This window comes from Falco peregrinus, chromosome 5 (assembly GCF_023634155.1).
Source record: "Falco peregrinus isolate bFalPer1 chromosome 5, bFalPer1.pri, whole genome shotgun sequence".
NCBI classification, from domain to species: Eukaryota; Metazoa; Chordata; class Aves; order Falconiformes; family Falconidae; genus Falco; species Falco peregrinus.
In genome coordinates, this window is record NC_073725.1 from 109666446 (window position 1) to 109684880 (window position 18435).

General features: G+C 39.9%; 1 protein-coding gene across 8 annotated transcripts in view; it reads left to right on the forward strand.

Moving 5' to 3' along the window:
* Positions 1-18435, forward strand: part of BICD2 (BICD cargo adaptor 2) — a 95920-nt gene that overhangs the window by 70076 nt on the left and 7409 nt on the right. For all 8 annotated transcript variants that reach the window (XR_008747320.1, XM_055804635.1, XM_055804636.1 and 5 more), the window contains exons 3-6: positions 1545-1697; positions 4490-4942; positions 5923-6942; positions 8012-8163. Coding sequence is in view for 7 of the 8 variants with exons in the window: in XM_055804635.1 (XP_055660610.1) it covers positions 1545-1697; positions 4490-4942; positions 5923-6942; positions 8012-8163 (1778 nt within the window). In the remaining variant the exon portion in view is untranslated. The remainder of the gene's footprint in view (positions 1-1544; positions 1698-4489; positions 4943-5922; positions 6943-8011; positions 8164-18435) is intronic.

Sequence of the window (18435 nt, forward strand, 5' to 3'; positions counted from 1 at the left end):
CGCTGGCTTAGGCATGGAATATGGAATGTAGCAACATTTTAACAATGAAAATGAAATGTAGTGTCTAGTTTCAGTTTCTCGGTGTGCTGAGAAGTAGTGCTCTTCATTCCTAAAAATAAGCAGACTAGTTTATGTAGTCTTAATTGTTACCTGACATGTGAGGGAGCTATAATTTAAATTTATTGGTCTTAACAGTTGCAGGTGATTCTGTGTTTGTGTTCAGAACGTGCCAGATTCTCAAGTCTTGGCATATGCTCCTGCCACAAACATTTTCTTTATCTCTTAGCTTTCTGTAGGTGCCTGTTGATACCTGTGCTGTGTTAGTTCTGTATATTCCTGCTGCACACTTGCAAGAGGACTGAGGCTGTATTTTATTCATTGCTGACATTATCTTTCACCAGAAGTGGAGAGCACTAAGGGAATCTGAGTGTGTATACTAAAGGATGAAGCTTTATTGTCTAGGATGCTGAATAGTTGAAAACAGAAATAAGATACGATAACCTACCTAGCTGAATCGATAGGCTGCCTCTTTTATGAGCTTGTGTTTGTTTTGCCCTGATTTAGAGCTGTTTGGAAAACCATCCTGACACTTCACAGGTATGGCTGCTAAAATAGCTGATACTACTTTTATCGGTAACTATATTGCCTATTTGCCCATCTAACAAAGATATTTCTGCTAATATTATAATAATACTTAGAACATATTTTTTGTTTTGTTTTAATTAAGTATTTAAAGATGAGGCTTGAAGGAAAATAATAATGTTGGAAAAAATAAGAGCTAAGTCCAGTGAGCCATTCACATACCTGTATATGTGCTAGTTCAATTTATTTAAGTGTCTTTGTATAACCACCAAAGATCTAAAGATCATACTACACCGATATATTGATTTTTACTTCTTACCTATCCCAAAACAACAATGGTGATTTTAATTTTTTTTTTAAAGCCTTTCTTTAAGCTTTTGCATAAGTCTTGAGGCTGAGGGGAATGAAAGGGAACCACAGTTGCTATTTCTTTCTACCTGGCATCTTGGATTTCATTTGAGCTTTAGCTCCATGTATAGCTCCGAAAGGATTCATTAGAACATATTTCCAAATTACAGCACTGGGCATAAAGAAAAGTTTGTTGAAAAGCAGCAGCAAATACATGTCCAAATAAGAACATCTGGGGTCATCTGAATCTGTCTTCCTCTTGAGAAAAGGCAGGTTAATAGATTCAGGCATTGACTTCTGATCTGGAAAACTTCTTGTCTGTTGCTTACAGCCCGCAGCCAGTGAGACAACATAGGTGTGAATGTTGCTTATCCTGCTTGCTCATTAACTTTCCTTTGAGTCGAGGGTGAGAATTTGTGAGAGAAGCAAGAAAACAAAATCTGATTATTGTGTAAATGGCTTGGGTTTTGGTAATTTCATTTTGAGGGGTAGGGGGAAGAGTGTCTGTTTGAATGAAATCTAGTTGATCAGTGCACATAAGAAAAGATAAATTTTTGAAGTTTAATTGTATCTGACCAAATCACCATCATTTTGGGATTGGTTTGTTTTTCCAGGTCAATCAGAATGTGGACATCCAAAGGGCCAGACTGCGAGATGATATTAAGGAATATAAATTCCGAGAAGCGCGTTTGCTGCAAGACTACACTGAGCTTGAAGAGGAAAACATCTGTCTCCAGAAACAAGTATCTGTCCTGAAGCAGAATCAGGTAAGTTTTTCAAAATAATGAGCGTTGCTTTGGTAACACCAGTTAATTCCTGCGTTATGGCATGGTTCTGTCTCATTTGGACATGCTTTTGAGGCTATAAGGTCTATCTTACCAGGTGTTTATTACCAGGAGTTCTTCCAAAATTAAGTTCTTTCTGACCCTGTTTATACACAGCCATAGGACTTTATTGCTTCTGCTTTGACCTCCAAGTGTTTCCATTGCCTTCTCTCTCTCTGGTGGAAGTGAAGTCTCTTAACAGCCTGCTTTGTTACTTGGTTTAGTCTTTTTGCTGTGCTAGTTTTTCAGTGTCTCTTTGCAATACTCTCCCTCCCTCCCTCCCTCCCTCCCTCCCTCCCTCCCTCCCTCCCTCCCTCCATCCATCCATCCATCCATCCATCCATCCATCCTCTTCCAAAGTATCTGTAACTAGGTATATTTCAGAACGTATGTGTTTATTGCTACTTAGTGCTTATATTATTATCTCTCCAGTTCTCTGCTCCTCTATTCTAGCTTCTTTCGTTAAACGTGGAGTATTGTTACAGTTGTTCTATACCGTTAGACCTGTGTGACTGCTAATCTGAGAAGTTATGTTTAATTGCACAATTGCAGCTTTTTCAGAATTTTAGAAAACTGTGTTTTTGGAACAACTCGAGAATTTCCCTGAGTTATCATTGGCGGAGGTAATTAGATTAGATGTGGTCTTTGGTTTACCTATTTACCTATCTTCATCTGTCTATTGGGGATTTGCTATTTTTATTCTTTGGGTTCCTGTCAGTCTCTTTGTATAAATAAAGGTCAAGATTTCAATTGAGAAAATAGTATAATATTCCTGAAATAAAAGCTCTTGAAAAAAAAGTAAAGGTAATACTGAATAATGGGCCATATACGATTTATTGAGAGAACGATGTGCTCATGTTTGTCTGAGGAGACCCTTATTGTTGACTTGAGGATGTACTAAGTCCTTGGATGGGTGACATAGGAATGTTGTACTAATTGTCTAGGTACGAGATATGTTAATGAGTTCCCGGAAAGTTAATGAATAGACACGAGTGACTTGTATAAAGAGGGAGCTGGAAGGTTCCCTTGGGGTGCATGATTTTGGGGGAGCGATCCCCCATGCACCCAGCGCTGCCAAATACAGATAACCTCCGCTCGCTCATGTATTGGTAAAGTGATTCTTTAAATCAATACCATCTGTTGTAGTGAGCACATAGAAAAAGCTTATTAGCGTTTGCTTCAGAACTCCTTCAGTGTTGAATGAAAGCTGCACTACAAAGCAAAGTATTTGGGATATGGAATGTATTTTGTTTATCTCCAGGTGAAACTCCATGTTAATGTTTATCACTGGCCTCACTAAGGTGCCCAAAATGGGGTTCCAGGTTGGAACTATTCTCACCTGAATAATATATTTGATCTAATTAGGCTCTTTTGGTTGCCCTGACATCATGCAGTAGGGATGAAAGGGCTCTGGATAGACTGGAAGAGATAGTGATCTGGTAAAATCCAGCCTCAATGTAGTTGGTTACTTTTGTTTTTCATGTTTTTTGGTCTCATTCATTGTATTCAGAGGGTTAGGTGAAAGTTCCCAGCTCCATGTTTGTATTCTAAAATAATGATATTCAAGAATGTTGTCATCCTGGGTTAAGCCAAATGTAATCCCAGATGCAATCTCTCGGTTGCTACTAATTATTGAGTACTGTGTTTGTGTTCTGCAACCTTGGAAAATAGACTGCAATCTTAAACATTTGAGTTCGGTTAACATACATAGAACCGAGAGCTAATTCTTTTCATGGCAATGGATTATTTCATTTTCTACCTTGTCCTAAGCCTATTTAATGAATTTAATTAAGCTTTCATTATCCTACTGACATAACTAGAAGAAACCATCAGGTTTTCCCAGTCTTAACTTGCAAAACAGAGTTAACGTGATTGGTTCCTGGTTTTTAAACTGGGTGTGGTTCAGCACTGCTATACTGGTGTATGATGGCATCTAAAATTCCTTTAGCAGTTGGCAAAAATAAATAGAGTCATATATCACGTGGCAAGTTTTCCTTTCTTTCAAGGTAAGGAAAAGATATTCTCTCAGGGGGGTGGGGGTTCCCCCCCAGTGGATTCAAAATTTTATACTAATCATTGGTGTTCCTAATTTCAGTGCAAGAGAGGTTTAAAAAAATACAGTTTTATAGGTAAAAACTTGCAGCATGCCGGCCTTCAAACTGTAGCAGACTGTGACTGTGAGCCTGGTGAGGTGTAGAGTCTGAATTGTAGCTCCTGAGATGTGCTGAAATGATAAAACCTTTTATTTTGAATTTATAAAAGCAGAATTTGATTGCTAGGTGCATCCCCACAGTTTTAAGCCCAGTGGCGCACATTCTAACAGCAGTGCAGCAGAGCATCAGAAGCATAACTTTGCAAAGCTGGATTTTGGGAATGTTGAGCTTGAATTTGTGGGAAGGTTGGCCAGGGAATTTTTTAATCAGAGAATGCATAATGTGTTAGGAAAGCCCGTTTTGTGGTGCCGCTCTATCTTCCACCTGTCTTAATTAAGCTGGAGTAGATCAGCTCATTTGACAGTTTGCATAGAAATTTTGTCCCATAGTCTCTGAAGGTAAATTATGTAAGCAGTGTTCACAGTCATAGTGCCAAAGCTAGACTCTGGAACTGAAAAAAAAAAATAGTTTAGTCTCACCATATTTTGTGAAATCATACATTCAAAAGTAAAATGACTTGGTGCCTTGCAGGCGGGCATTTTCATTAGGGATTTTTTTTCCTCTCCATTTGTGTATCTCCAGGTGGAGTTTGAAGGCCTGAAACATGAAATCAAAAGGCTCGAAGAGGAAACAGAATTTCTCAACAGCCAGCTAGAAGATGCCATACGGCTGAAGGAGATCTCCGAACGCCAGCTTGAGGAGGCCTTAGAGACGCTGAAGACAGAGAGAGAGCAGAAGAACAATCTTCGTAAGGAGCTCTCTCACTACATGAACATTAATGACTCCATGTACAACAGCCACCTGAACATCTCTTTGGATGGACTGAAGTTCAGTGATGAAGCCACAGAGCCCAATAATGATGAAATCATGAATGGATTTGAACAAAACTGCCTCAGCAAACTCAGCAATGGCAAGAATAATACATCAACGCCCAAGAAAAATGAAAGCTTCCCTCCAGCCCCCAGTCTGGTTTCAGATCTGCTGAGTGAATTAAACATTTCTGAAATCCAGAAGCTGAAACAACAGCTTGTACAGGTGAATGGGTTTCCTAAATCGTGTACTTCTAGATAGCTGCTAGAGTTTTTGGGTTGTAATCTCAGTCTTTTCAACATCTCATGTGACCACTATACAGTATAAACTATATTTGTAAAGGCTCTGATTGATTTAGAATTTGAGGATGTGAAATGTTTGTTAGTGGAAAACTACAGCTTGCTTTTTTTTTTTTTTAAAAAAAAAAAAAAGCTAGTCATGTCCTATGTTTGTAGGAAAGTTGTAATGCATCGTCTGTGCAGGACATGCTCTGTCTACTTCATTACGTCACTAGCAAGAAATATAGTGTTTTATTCAAAACTGATAGTTACTCCAGTTATTTTCATCAAAAGGAGTTTTGTACACCATAACTGTTTTCTGTAATTCAAAGAACATGAAGTTTTAATCAGTAACAAGCATTTCTGTGTTATATTTGTGCTATTCAAAGGTTGAAGAGTTTGAAAGAAGGTACATATTTGTGTTGCCTAGAAATATTTTAAAGTTACTTTAGTAAGCATTTCTTAAGTGTTCTGTAACCAAAAGCCTTTGTGGAACAAGTAGCTGGATTTTTTTAGAATGAGAATATTCAGAGGAGAAACTTTAGAAGTTTCAGCATTTCTGAGTCTTTCACGAAGCTCCAAGCTTCCACTATAGACTAGCTGCATGTTTTCTAATATTAACTTTATAATTTGCAAGATATCAGTAAAATTTAGCTTATCTCCAGCTGAAAGGATGTTTTCACGAAACCATCAGCTATGCAAGAAATGTGTGAAAACTTGCATTTTGAAGTGGAAATGAGAAAGAATTGGCAAGGAACACTGTGCTTGAGGTAGTTTTAGAATACATTAAATTGCCTTTTCCCATAACGTGCAAGTGATTGGATTTCTGTAAACATACGGACCTTGGCTAAATTGCTGTCTTTTGTAATAAAACCACTTAAGTGGTAAAGTTCTCTTTACGTAGATGTCTGTGTTCATGCATTTCAGATGGAAAGAGAAAAGATGAACTTGTTAACAACACTACAGGAATCTCAGAAGCAACTGGAAAATACACGGGGGGCCCTCTCAGAGCAGCATGAGAAGGTTGGCAGACTCACAGAAAACCTGAACGCGATGAAGAAGCTTCAGGTCAGCAAGGAACGTCAGTCTGCCCTTGACAATGAGAAGGACCGAGACAGCCACGAAGATGGAGACTATTATGAAGTTGACATCAATGGGCCAGAGATCTTGGAGTGCAAGTACAAAGTGGCTGTGGCAGAGATCAGTGACCTAAAAGAAGAGCTCAAAAATCTTAAGGCTAAATACAAAGAATGTGAGTCTAAGTATGAGGAAGAGAAGAGTAGATACGAGACGGAGAGCCAAGCTCTCACTGAAAAGATCACCTCGCTAGAAAAATCTAGTCGGCATGATAGAGAACAGGTGACCAGACTGGAGAAGGAGCTGAAGAAAGTCAGTGATGTTGCTGGAGAAACACAGGGCAGTCTTAGTGTGGCCCAAGATGAACTAGTCACCTTCAGTGAAGAACTGGCCAATTTATACCACCATGTCTGCATGTGCAACAACGAAACTCCAAACAGAGTGATGCTGGATTACTACAAGGAAGATAAAGGTGGACGCAGTAGTCCAGAGACGAAGGGAAGAAGGTCTCCCATCCTTCTTTCTAAAGGGCTGTTAACTATAGAGCTAGGAAAGGCAGAGAGTGGAAGTGGTGACAGCAGTCCATCTCCAGTGTCATCTCTTCCGTCTCCTGTGTCAGATCCTCGTAAGGAACCAATGAACATTTACAACTTGATTGCTATAATCCGGGATCAGATCAAACACCTGCAGGCTGCTGTGGACAGAACAACTGAGTTGTCCAGGCAGCGTGTTGCCACTCAAGAACTGGGGCCAGTGGTGGACAAAGACAAGGAAGCTCTCATGGAGGAAATCCTGAAGTTGAAGTCCCTGCTGAGCACCAAGAGAGAACAGATAGCAACTCTGAGAACTGTGCTGAAGGCCAACAAACAGGTAACCAGGTCTTAAAGATGTGAATGTTACAGTGTCAGGGAATTAGGTCACAAACACAAGAGAATTTTATCTTTGAAGTCATACTGCCATACCCTCAACTCATTGGGGCTTTTGTTGCTGGGACTTGTTTGGTACAAACTTGTTTGGTTTGAAGCAGGCCGTTTCGTTCATGTCCTACTGTAAAGCTGAGTGCTGGGGCTTTAACTGACTTTTGCTTGTCACATACTCATGAGACTTCTTATGAAGCTTAAGGTAGCTTTCTTCTATTACCTGTCTGAATTATATCAGATTGTGATTAATCTAAGACACCTAAAATGAAGAGGTAAATCTTACCTTATACTTGAAAGAATTCTAGGCCTTACCCTTGAAAATGTTCTTAAACATACGTACTCTTCTATCTCAAATCACAAAACAAAAGAAAGCCGTCCAAGATGAGGACGTGATACAAGAACATGGTCAAAATAACGGGTGAACAGTAAAATGAGTCTCTGGGGATTGGGCTGTACTATTTGATACATATTAGCAGTGCGGTAGATGAAAATAACTGCCATTAAGACACCGCATGACATGCTTCATGTCTCCTCTAAAGTTAAAGCAGTGCGAATGGAAGTTGGTTTTAAAAAAAATGTAGTGTTGTTTCAAAGAAATACACGTACTTTAAGTTTTCTTTTGCACATAAGATAGGCAAAATTCTGTAAGGATTAGAGAACTATGCAAGTGTTGATGAATGTGTTTATATCTAGAGATTATGACTATTTTGTTCTTTGTATTGAAGTATGTAAAGTTTAATTTCTTTTAGTAGTTGGAGATAGGTGTCACGAAATGTATATTCTGTAACTTCCCAGATGCTGCTGCATGATTAATGGGAGTAGGAGATCCATATGTCTGATCTGTTTCCAGTGTTCAAAAATGAAGTTTTATTTAATCTGTGCAAGAAAAGTTGACCAGAAGTTTAACGTTCCAGTACAAAGTAAATGTTTAATTATGTGAATAGGGATTAGAAATCTCTTAGCCAGCCACTTTGTGCAGTTTCATTAACTGGTATGTTTCTGTTCTTCTTTGTAAATAGACTGCAGAGGTAGCCCTTGCCAACTTAAAAAGCAAATATGAAAATGAGAAAGCTATGGTTACGGAGACGATGATGAAGCTGCGAAATGAGCTGAAGGCTTTGAAAGAAGATGCTGCTACCTTCTCCTCCCTGAGAGCAATGTTTGCTACAAGGTAAGGAATGTGTGAGCCCTGCAAAATGTCATTGCTTGCTAGTGTGGGGAAGAGCTGAATGTCCTGCCCACCTACCCACGCAGAGAGTGGTGGGGTGAAGGGCCTTTTTCCAAGTTCGTTGCTTACGGTGTTTGTCTGCAGTAAGTTTTCTGATTGATGAGGATAATGCCAGGCATGCAGTAATGTTTCTACAAAACAAGAAGTCGTTGTGGTGGTGTTTATTTAATTCAGGTGTGAGATTCTTGAAGTCATTAACTCTGAGGAGGAGTGACATTTAACAATGCAAAATGAACATTTATTATGCAATGAAGATGTGACTGACGAAAAAGTAAAGATGTGGCAAATATCTTATTATTCTCAGGTTGTCTGTCCTGTAGTTGGCATCTTTGTCATTTCATTTACCTGTGTGAGCTCATTTGGGTTGCATATGCCTTTGGAATTGCTTCTGCTTCTTAGATGGGCTTTTTGTGGTGTTAACAGACAAAAATACCTGCTGACATGTCAGGTGCTGTAGAAGTGATAAATGCTGTTTTGGTCTGCATGTTGCTTACTGCTGCTGTCACTGATCTCTTCTTTAAGTCTGAGCATTTCTTTTTAGGAATGTCAAGGCAGCAATATCATGTTGCAAAATCCAGATCTGCTTCACAACTAAGGCATGTTCAGTTAGCCCCTATGCAGAGATGATCCTGGAAAACAGGAAATGAAAAATGTTTATCCAGAAGTTGTCAGTCCCAGCTTGGTGGGGTTCAGAGAGACACTCCTGGTAATGTTCATTTGCCTGCATATTCCATGCATTGCCTAAAGAAGATGGAGAAGAGACACTGTAAAGAATGTTGTTTAATGTAACCTAGACACTTGCTTTTAAGCTAACCCAGGGTGATGGGAGAATGTGTGTAGTATGTGCTGCTTTGTTCTCTGCCTTCTCTGGACACTTGATTTTGAACCAAAATCAACAAAAAAACCCCAAGCAGAAAAGATTTTCTTTCTGTCATCAGCTAAAAAGTACCGTAGTAAGGAATCTCAAGGGTGCTTATGGGGATTCCTGACGCTTTTCTGTGTGGTCTTTTGTGGGGGTGGTTTTGTGGCAGCTCTCATGTTCCTTGAGTAATCTTAGGCTGAATCACCAGGAAGCCTTTCTCAGCAGTATCTGTGCATGTGGGTGAGCATGCAAAGGAGAAATGGATACCACGGAATGCCAGAGGTTGAATTGTGGCAGCTTGTTATGCTGAAGTAAGGAATACCCTGTACAGTCTGGATCTGTCCTACTTATTTCCTCTCTCTCTCTCGTTCTCTCTCTCCTTTTCTGGAGTGGAATTAATGTGCAGAAATTGCAATCTCTTTGTTAGTTGTAGATCAGCTTGAAGCTGAGAGGAAGGAGAAAAGGCATACTGTTAACGTTCAATTACTTTTCTTAGCTGCAAATAGCTGGCTGTCTAAATTACATGTAACCGCAGTATGTTCTCCCTGCACGTTGATTTTCCTGCCTCTGTGAAAGTGAGAGAGTGAGTGTGGACTGGTTTGGAGAGGAAGAATTGTCACAGAAATGCCAGAGGGGTAGTTGTCTCCCTGCCTTTCTCTTGGTGTATTTTATTATCTAGAGGTCAATCTTGTCCTTTTACTGCGAAGACAATAATGAGGATTTCATGGCATGGGGAAATTGGAGGCAGAATAAAGGTTTTTATGAAAGCAACAGACTGAAGAGCTCTGTCTTGGAGCTCTCACAGGGATTGGGGTGATCAGAGGCAGGAGTGAGCTCTGTCTGGGGTTGCACAACAGACTCCCCTGCCTAAATGAACAATTGTCATTTCAGAACTTACGCTTTACTTAGTAACTGTAGTGAAAAAAAAAAAAGGGCCAAGAGCAAAGGAGGACTCAAGCTGCGGATGGAGTGAGTGGGTGCATGTTCTGCTGAGCCCTCCACTTGTGAGCACTTGCATTCCTGATGGTTGCATGGCAGATAAGCAGCTGGGCCCTTGCATTTCACACCTAGCCTAGGACAGGGGTAGTTGCACGGAGCTTGAAGAATTGCTGCTTTCTCCCCGTGTGCCCGGTGTTGCAGATGCCAGGATAGCTGTCAAGACCTGTTACTGCACGTAGGGTGCTGTCACCCCTTCCCTCCCTGATCTTGGGTCGGAGAGGATCGGTAGCTTGGTTGGCTCCAGAGCGCGTTCCGCTGTCAGTGGTTGTTTCATCTGAATTTCAGGTAAGGTAGGTTTGGAAGGGGTGTTCCTAGGTGCTTTGGTGAAGATAACCTCAAAAACTGTTCCAGAGTCTGATTTTTAGGTGTGTTTCAAATATCAGAAGTATGTAACAGCCTGATCTGTCTTCACAGTCACAAACAACCTGCTAATGGACCTATTAACTCCCTACAGCAAGTCATGTTTCTTCTCTGGCCAAGAGGTTAATAACAAGTGATCGGGCCTTTACCCCACCATGGTTGTTTCAGTGTTGTGTTTGAGTGCAGGATGAAGCATGTATCTGCTGTACATAGATATGTATTGTCCACAGCAAGATGCACATTTTGTAGGGTGCAAGAGAGCTGTAACAATATGTGAGAGTTGAAGACTGGGCATCAGTATAGTAACTGACATAATTTCCTTTTTAAAGTAGGTTAATCCCACTAATTTGACAATAGTACCAGCTATTTTTAATAAGTAATGAAAATACAATAAGACCTCAGCCTGAAGACAAAGGCAGGCTTGCAAAACACAGATTAACAGCTTCCAGCACTGAAGGACTGCGTCAGCACTCTAGACAACACTATACACCTAAAATTAAGCTGTCGTACAATGGAATAAATCAAGATATGCATAATGGAGTATAGACATACATGCAATCGCTGTCTGTTAAAGTCCAGATTTTCTTAATCAACACATTTATCCCTGTTGTATGTACAAACAGAATGAAAGCACTGGCAGCCAGATGAAAATCTGCCCTGTAGAGCTGAAAATTGAATTTATCTGCTTAATTAGACTGTGATAGGTGTTTACATATCACTGTATTACAATCAAACATTTTCTTGATTCGTAGTAAACTCTCTCTTCACCAGGAAAAGAAGATGCAGCCCTCCATTTAAAATCCAAAGAGAAGCTGAACATTTTTATTTTATTTACTTTGTCAAATAGGTTTGCGCTTGCTAACGGGCAGCTTGGGTGCTGCAAAATTTAAATAAACAAGGCCTGACAATGACGCAGCAAACATTCATTAGGGTGCAGCCTTCGGTTTTATTACAAGATATGAAGTGGTACTTCTTTCTCTTTATGGATACCATCTGGCTCCTGTACTTTACCTGCTATCTGTAGCAGCTGTTTGAAAGAATATTTCCCAAAATAATCTTTCTCAAAATTCATTGCACAACATGCACTACTATGGTTACTGTTTTGAGAGGGTTGTGAATGTATTTACTGAGGAATTTAAAACAAAATAGCTTGTGTTCACGTGGTGCGACTGAACGTTGTAAAGAAAGCAGTCACTTTTACAGTACACTTGCAGCATTGAACTACAGTAATACCTGGGTTGGGTTGTTCTGTATTTTAAACAAGAAATCCTTGCAAACTGGCAAATGAAAATATGGCTTCACACAAACCACTCGTATTGGAATTTTACCTTAGACAGTATAAACTAATAACTAATTTGTTTTTGAATAAAATCTTCAATGAAAATTTCCAAAAAGCAGAATAAGTCTTTAAAATACAGTGTTTACCCTCAGTTTGAACTGTCTTTTGGGTTTTAATTGCATCTCTATAACAAAAAAGTATAAAGAGCAAATATTTGCAGTTAACTCATTTCACTCAGGTCTTTGTTCAAGTATGTATGAATCAAGGCTACTGTTTTTTCCTGGCAAAAACATTTAACTTCCAAAAACATTTTATGGTAGGCTTGAATTATATATTGGTTTTAGCTCTCATTAACTAGGTTAAGAAAATGGAAAGATTTTTTTTTAATATACAGAACAATATAAATCCCTACTTGTGTGTGGGGGTGTTAATGGCAAATCTGTGATAAATTATTTCATCTTCCTCTAAAATACTGTCAGAAGAAACACTGATTCCTTTCTTTGCGAGACAAAGAGCTTCCCCCAAGTGCTCTGAGGGAACCTGAATTGAATATGTCCTGTTTTCTGATGGTTGGGGGTGGGAGTAAAACATGGTTTCCTTGTCTTTGTAGGTCAAGATATGTTTCCAGATTGCATGTAAGCAATTCGTTATTCAAACTTGATAGCACCTTAGAGCTCGGTTTCTTAAAATTGATTACGGGGCAAAAATACTGTATTAAAACAGATGAGAAAAATCCAGCTTGGAATTTAAGTTTGAGGCTTGTTTAGGTTAACTTTTCAGTACGGAAGGAGAGAGTAAGAAGACTATAATTTCTGCTAGCTGTTTGGGGAACACCTCTGAATCTGCAATTTCCAGAGTATGCTGCAAGTAATAATGAAGCACAGGTACATAGATTCATCAACTAGCAATTCAGGTTAAAGTCCTTAATGGATGGTTAGATGAAGAACAGGACAGTATGACCATCACTTCACACCAAGAAAAGAATGCACTGGGAAAAACCTGTCATGGACTGGACGAGAAGGCAGTTTAAACGCAATTTTGCATTTTAAAAAGCAAAGGTTATCTTGTTTTGTTGCGCTGGTCTTCCTTGAGTTTGATTTGCTAGAATTTGAGTAAGCATCCTTCCAAAAATTCCACTAAATATTGAAAATAGCAGAAACCATATGTAACAGAAGCATAACATGGTTATTCACCTTTCTTCTCCCGGTGTTATTTTTCTGCTTGTTTTCTGTCTTTTGTTACAGCCTGCAAGTTTCTTGTCTCTTTAATTTGCATGTTGAGTACTATGTGCACTCATGGGAGGAGGACACCATAATCTCTTCTGTCTAGAAGTGCCTCCTGTGTGACAGGTTACAGCCAGACTCTTGTGGTGGATAGAGTAAAAACAGCCAAGCTGGCTTATTTGCTCAAGGTCAGGCAACAAAACCCAAGAGTTCTATTCATATGAGGTTGCATTTGTCCTAATAAACTCTGACAGACTTAAAGCGGTTCTGAGACGATTTAGGATATATCTTATCTCCTCACAGGTTTCTCAGCTTTGCTGTTCATGTATTTTCCATTTCTTTTCCAGAACCTGAGAACAAGCAAGGATAGTAAGAGAACAGGCATTTCTCATCCCTCTAAAATAAAGGTAGAACAGTAATTCAGAAATCTAGTAGAAGCAGAAGGCTTTGAAAATCAGAGAACAAATGTGCCTAGTTGTAATTAATGGCTATCCCCATGTCCCAGTGTTTCATAAACTGCAAATAAAGGGAGGCACAAACTCTGGAACAAGTCAGGAAGGGGACAAGTGGCAAGTGTTAGAACATACTGGAAAGACTGACCGCATGTAACATGAGATTAAAATTACAAGATAGTGCTTGTGATAAAGAAACCAAGCCATGATTACACATAAGAAACTAGCAGCTAGCTATTGTTCATTAATCGAGAAAGAGTGTTTCAAATAAATACATGTCAGTTCAGAATGGTACAAGCTCTGTCAGTTTTCTAAGTATCCAAAGCATCTGGGAGAATATTCTTGTGTTCACAGACATCAAAGGCCTGCAGAATATAAAGGAGTTCAAGTTCATGCAGAGGATGCTGCAGTCCTCACAGGACTGAGAATTGTAGCTAAAGGGTCTTCATACTGGCCTCCACACAGTAGAAGTATTCAACTTCTCTAAAAATATCTTGTAGGATAAATGCTCAGAGGAGCCAGACAGAAAATGTGACCTTGAAAATTTCCAGAATGGGATTCCCAGATGGGAGTAACAGTATTTGGCTCCTGTTCCTGGTGCGAGATCTAGAGATGGTGAACGGTGTCTGGAGCAAAAAATGTCTGGGCCACCAGCACCCACATGAAAGCAAGGAGACTTCCAGGCAGGACGAAGGCGTTTGGCTACCTTACAGACATGCTACAAAACCCCATGTGCGATGTCTTGCACGTAGTCATGTTTCTAACACTGTTGTGCCTGCTCTAGGCTCTAAATGCCTGGCAATTAAAATACCTGCTAGAAGTAATGCTGGATACATTGAGACTCAACCTTGGTGAAGGTGCCCCCTGTAGATAGACCCAGGATCTGGGTTGCAGCAGTGACTTCGCCCTCCTCCCAGGTACTTTTCGAGGTGGCTGTGCCCACACCACGAATTCTGTGAGCCGGGGTGCTTGCTTTGGATGCCTGCTGCTAAGGGGAGCACAACACAGGGGTGTTCTGTGATAGGGTAGTGGGTGCAGTAGAAATATTCAGGGGAGAGGCAATGCCAAGTCTTCCTGTCTAACTTGTATGCTCATAATCAAAATGTCAAGTGAGTTACCTCAAAATACCTTACGTGGGCGATTACCGCAGCAACAGTTGTTTATATCTGTAGTGTTTTATATAGGCGAGTCTTGGTTTCATTTGGCAGTTAATAGGAACTGTCAGGGCTCATAGTCAGTAAAAAATAAAGCATGTACACACAGCTTCAGTGGTATAGGGTGGAGAGGGATGGAGAGTTCAGGATCGTCCACCCCTTGCTACACCTTCTGTGAAGAACTGCGAAAAATGTCCTGCCTGTGCGACAGCTTTAAACTTGCATCTAATCTAGTGGCATAGGATTGTTAATTTCAACCTTTAAGTAAGAAAGGAGTTTAATTTTGAATTCTAAGGGAAGGGAATTTCTCATAAAAGTTTATGATCTCTCCTTCAGGGTTTTTATTGGTGGAAATTTAGAAGAGCTGTAGTGCCTAGCAGTGTCGGTCTGATTGTTCCATCTCAGTGCAGGAGATTGTTCTTCCCATATGTTTCCAACTACGAGAGAGATTTGTGGTCTGATTATTTTCTTTAATAGCTTTTACTAATGGATATTGATTACACATGGCTGATTATGAGCATTCTGGAAAACTATAGCTGGTTATAAACTGTTCTTTGTTCTTAGTGAAAATCTCAATGATTTATTTATACAAGTAAAGGCCACAGCGTTTAGTCCTTTCAGATACACAACTCAGATGAGTTTTCACTGCACGATATTGAGGAAGTAATTTCAAATTAGCACTTCGCTAAGGTTTCCATAGATACTCCCCTGAATTGGCTTATCAGTAATCATAAACTGCCTAAATCTGGGGTGTTCTTTCTTCTGCATTCTTCAGGATTTGTGCTTTATCTTGTTCTTCAGTGATGTGTTCTTCAAGAATCCCCGGAGTGTGGATCTGCATGGTTTATATTGTGCAAACCAAAGCAAGAGATGGGCTTAGTATACTTCCTAAAAATGTCTGAAGGCTGCTGAGGTAGCAGAGGGCCTTGGTCCTGCAGCCACGTCTTTCTGAGTTGTGGTGCAGCTGCATTTGGGCTACTGCACATGGCAGGCTCGTCTGCCTGGAGCATGCTTCTGTGGGGTTAAGCTTTTTAATACTTCTGTTTCAACAGCTTTTTAAAAACAAATGCATTTGGGTATATGGCTATGCAAAATTCCATCCAGTGTGAGTTCCTTCAGAGGAGGCCATCTCAGATTGGGTAAGACCGTAGTTACGATCCAGTTTCTGAAGGCATGCCTGTTTTCTGCTGTCAGACCTTAGTAACAGTCTTCCATTTCTTCCACTTAAAAATCCAAATTATGTATAGACTGGCTCTGAACCTTCCCCTTCATGCTGAGGAGCACAGCCCTGTGGTGCATCGTGGGGCTTTGCAGCATTTGCCACAGAACCCAGAGGAAGGCCACCCTGTGACAGGAGATTCAGCTTTATTTGTGCCGTAATCTTCTTCCCCGTGTTCCTCCTTTGGTAATACAAAGTTGTCGCTTTCTCTGCAGATGAGCTGGTTTTCACCAGGGGTTGGAGGAGATGGAGGGAAGGTGGTAAAATTCAGTCTTTAATACCAATTTCTAAGATATTCAGTCTGAAATAGCAGGTGGCTATTATCCCTTATAGCCAAGCGCAGTCAATGCCCATTTACATGTCATTTTAACTGCTGCTCTGATGTTTCCAGTGTTTAAGAAAGCTGAAAAATCGTGATTTTAATACTCCATATTTTCCTTTCTTATGTAGGTTGACAATTTAATCTCTCCAGGTAGAAGTTAAAATAGTTGTTGCTCCTTTCAAAAGGCCTCCTTCAATCACATCTGTCTTGCTTTCTTGGAGGTTGTCATGTGGTCCTCATACTGATTGCAGAGGAGGGGAAAAAGTATAATTATACCCAGGTGCATTTGGTTACATGGCATTTTTTTCTGGAACAGATCTTGATTCAGTAGTGAATTTGGCTCTAAATGTTATTTAATATAGTATACGCTAAAGCTTAAATAAAATGGTATGTAGAAATAAGGCACAGCTGACATTTGTAGTGGTATGCAGCTTTTGAAAGTGAGACAACCCGTTGCTAGATTTTTCAATAGCTTGGCTTCAGAGAATGTTTTAGAGGGTTTGGGTTTTAATTCTTATCATTGTATTTAACGTTCAGGGTATTTATTTCCTCTATGTAGATGTTTGTTTTAGCTGGTGTTTTTAAAAGTCTAGTTGATGTTTCCTTAAGCTCCTTTTTTTGTTGTTGTGAATTACTAGTCATAAAAAAATCAGCAACATCAAAGCCTTCTGTCCACTTAAAACTGTGAATGTGTAAATGTACAACAGGCTTATGCTAATTTCATATTCTTTAAAGTATGAAAGCTCAATTATTTTTCTTTCAAAGGTGTTTTTAAAACAAATACATTTTCTGTTATGACTTCTAATGGGTTTTGTGTTGAATATACAGCTGGGAAGTAGCTCAGCAGGTGGCAAATGACATTTTAAAAAATTCTAAAAGGGAAAGATCTTTTGTATCTGCAAAGCAGCAAAATATAGATACACATACCACCAAAATGTGCTGCCATAGCTACTGCTACTAGCTGAAGTAGAGCCAGAGGGTGTGTCATCTTATGTGCTTAGGGAGGCAATTTTTTTTTTTTCCTTGAGAAAATTAAATTGGGAGTCATCAAACAGCAGGAAGGAAGAAGGTAAGTAGGGCAGATCCCAGTCCACCTGCGCGTGCAACATCTACATCAACTTCTAAGAACATTTTAATCCTCGCTTGTTCTGTTGAGGTGAACAATTGCGGTACTTTGCATAGCGTAGTGTTCCTCTGGCCCTGGAGCCATGCTGGCACTAGGAGAAGGTTCGGTTTTGAGGCTGTATCATTTCATTTGACTTAAAGATCAGGAAAGCAGGTTTAGGATGCATGGCTGTGTGTAGTCGTAGTAGTTAACACTCCTGCCTCTCCCCAGGCCTCTCCTACGTAGGAGAGAACAGTTATTCAGGTACAGTAAAAACTGCAGCTGCATGTGTACTACTGGTAACACTCCCTTTTTGTTGGAAATTTGAAATAGTGAATGCCTTGTAATTTCTAAGTAGTCATTTGATGTTTTAAACCTTTGTGCTAACGGAAGGCTTGATGAGATAATAACTTGCCAAGGAACCTTTTGGAGTCAAAATCATGGCTTTAATTATAGCTTGGCTCATGCGTGAACAACTTTACAGCCTTTTAGACTCTGACAAGCATTTGTCTGTTACCAGTCAGCTATCAGGTTTGGCACAACAGACTGTGTTTGATCAAGAGGCATTTGAGTAATACCAGAAATATTTAGAGAAGAAGATTAAGGGACATCAGCAAGACTGTGTGGGATGTCCCTACTCTGCTTTACTGCGATGGTTTTGTTCTCTTTTCATCATCCCCTTTTCTAAATGGGGCGGGGGGAGAAATCTGCCTTGCTGTGTCTGGCTTTGATTAGCATCTCTCTGGTGGAAGTCAAATGAATAGACTGCAGCAATCTTGACACTGCTTCACTGAACTGAAAATTTCAGGACTTTCTGTTCTGTAATTTAAAAAAATAGAAATATATTTATATGTTTTGAGTCACAAGAAAGGAGCTGGGAAAGGGAGGGGGAAAACCTCCCCATAATTTCACCTTGCCCAGACCTCTTGGGAGTGTAATGCTGGGAATAAGACAAGGGTAATTAAGGACAGGTCACTTCAGTGCCAGATCATATTTTGCTAAAGCAATCGCATTACGCTCCTCAAGGAATTGGTAACACTTTCTGGACATTCTCCTGGTTTGCAGTAGTGGAGCTTTGAAGAAATCACGTTTGAGCCGCAGGTAGAAAAGAAAGCAGAAAGGTAATTTGTGATATAAGCAAACTTGCACTTTTTCACCTCAGATGTCACGAGTGTGTTTGAAAACTGGAGGGGAACCCCACAGCCCTCAGGCCTCCCAGTAATCTTTAGTTTGTGCTTTG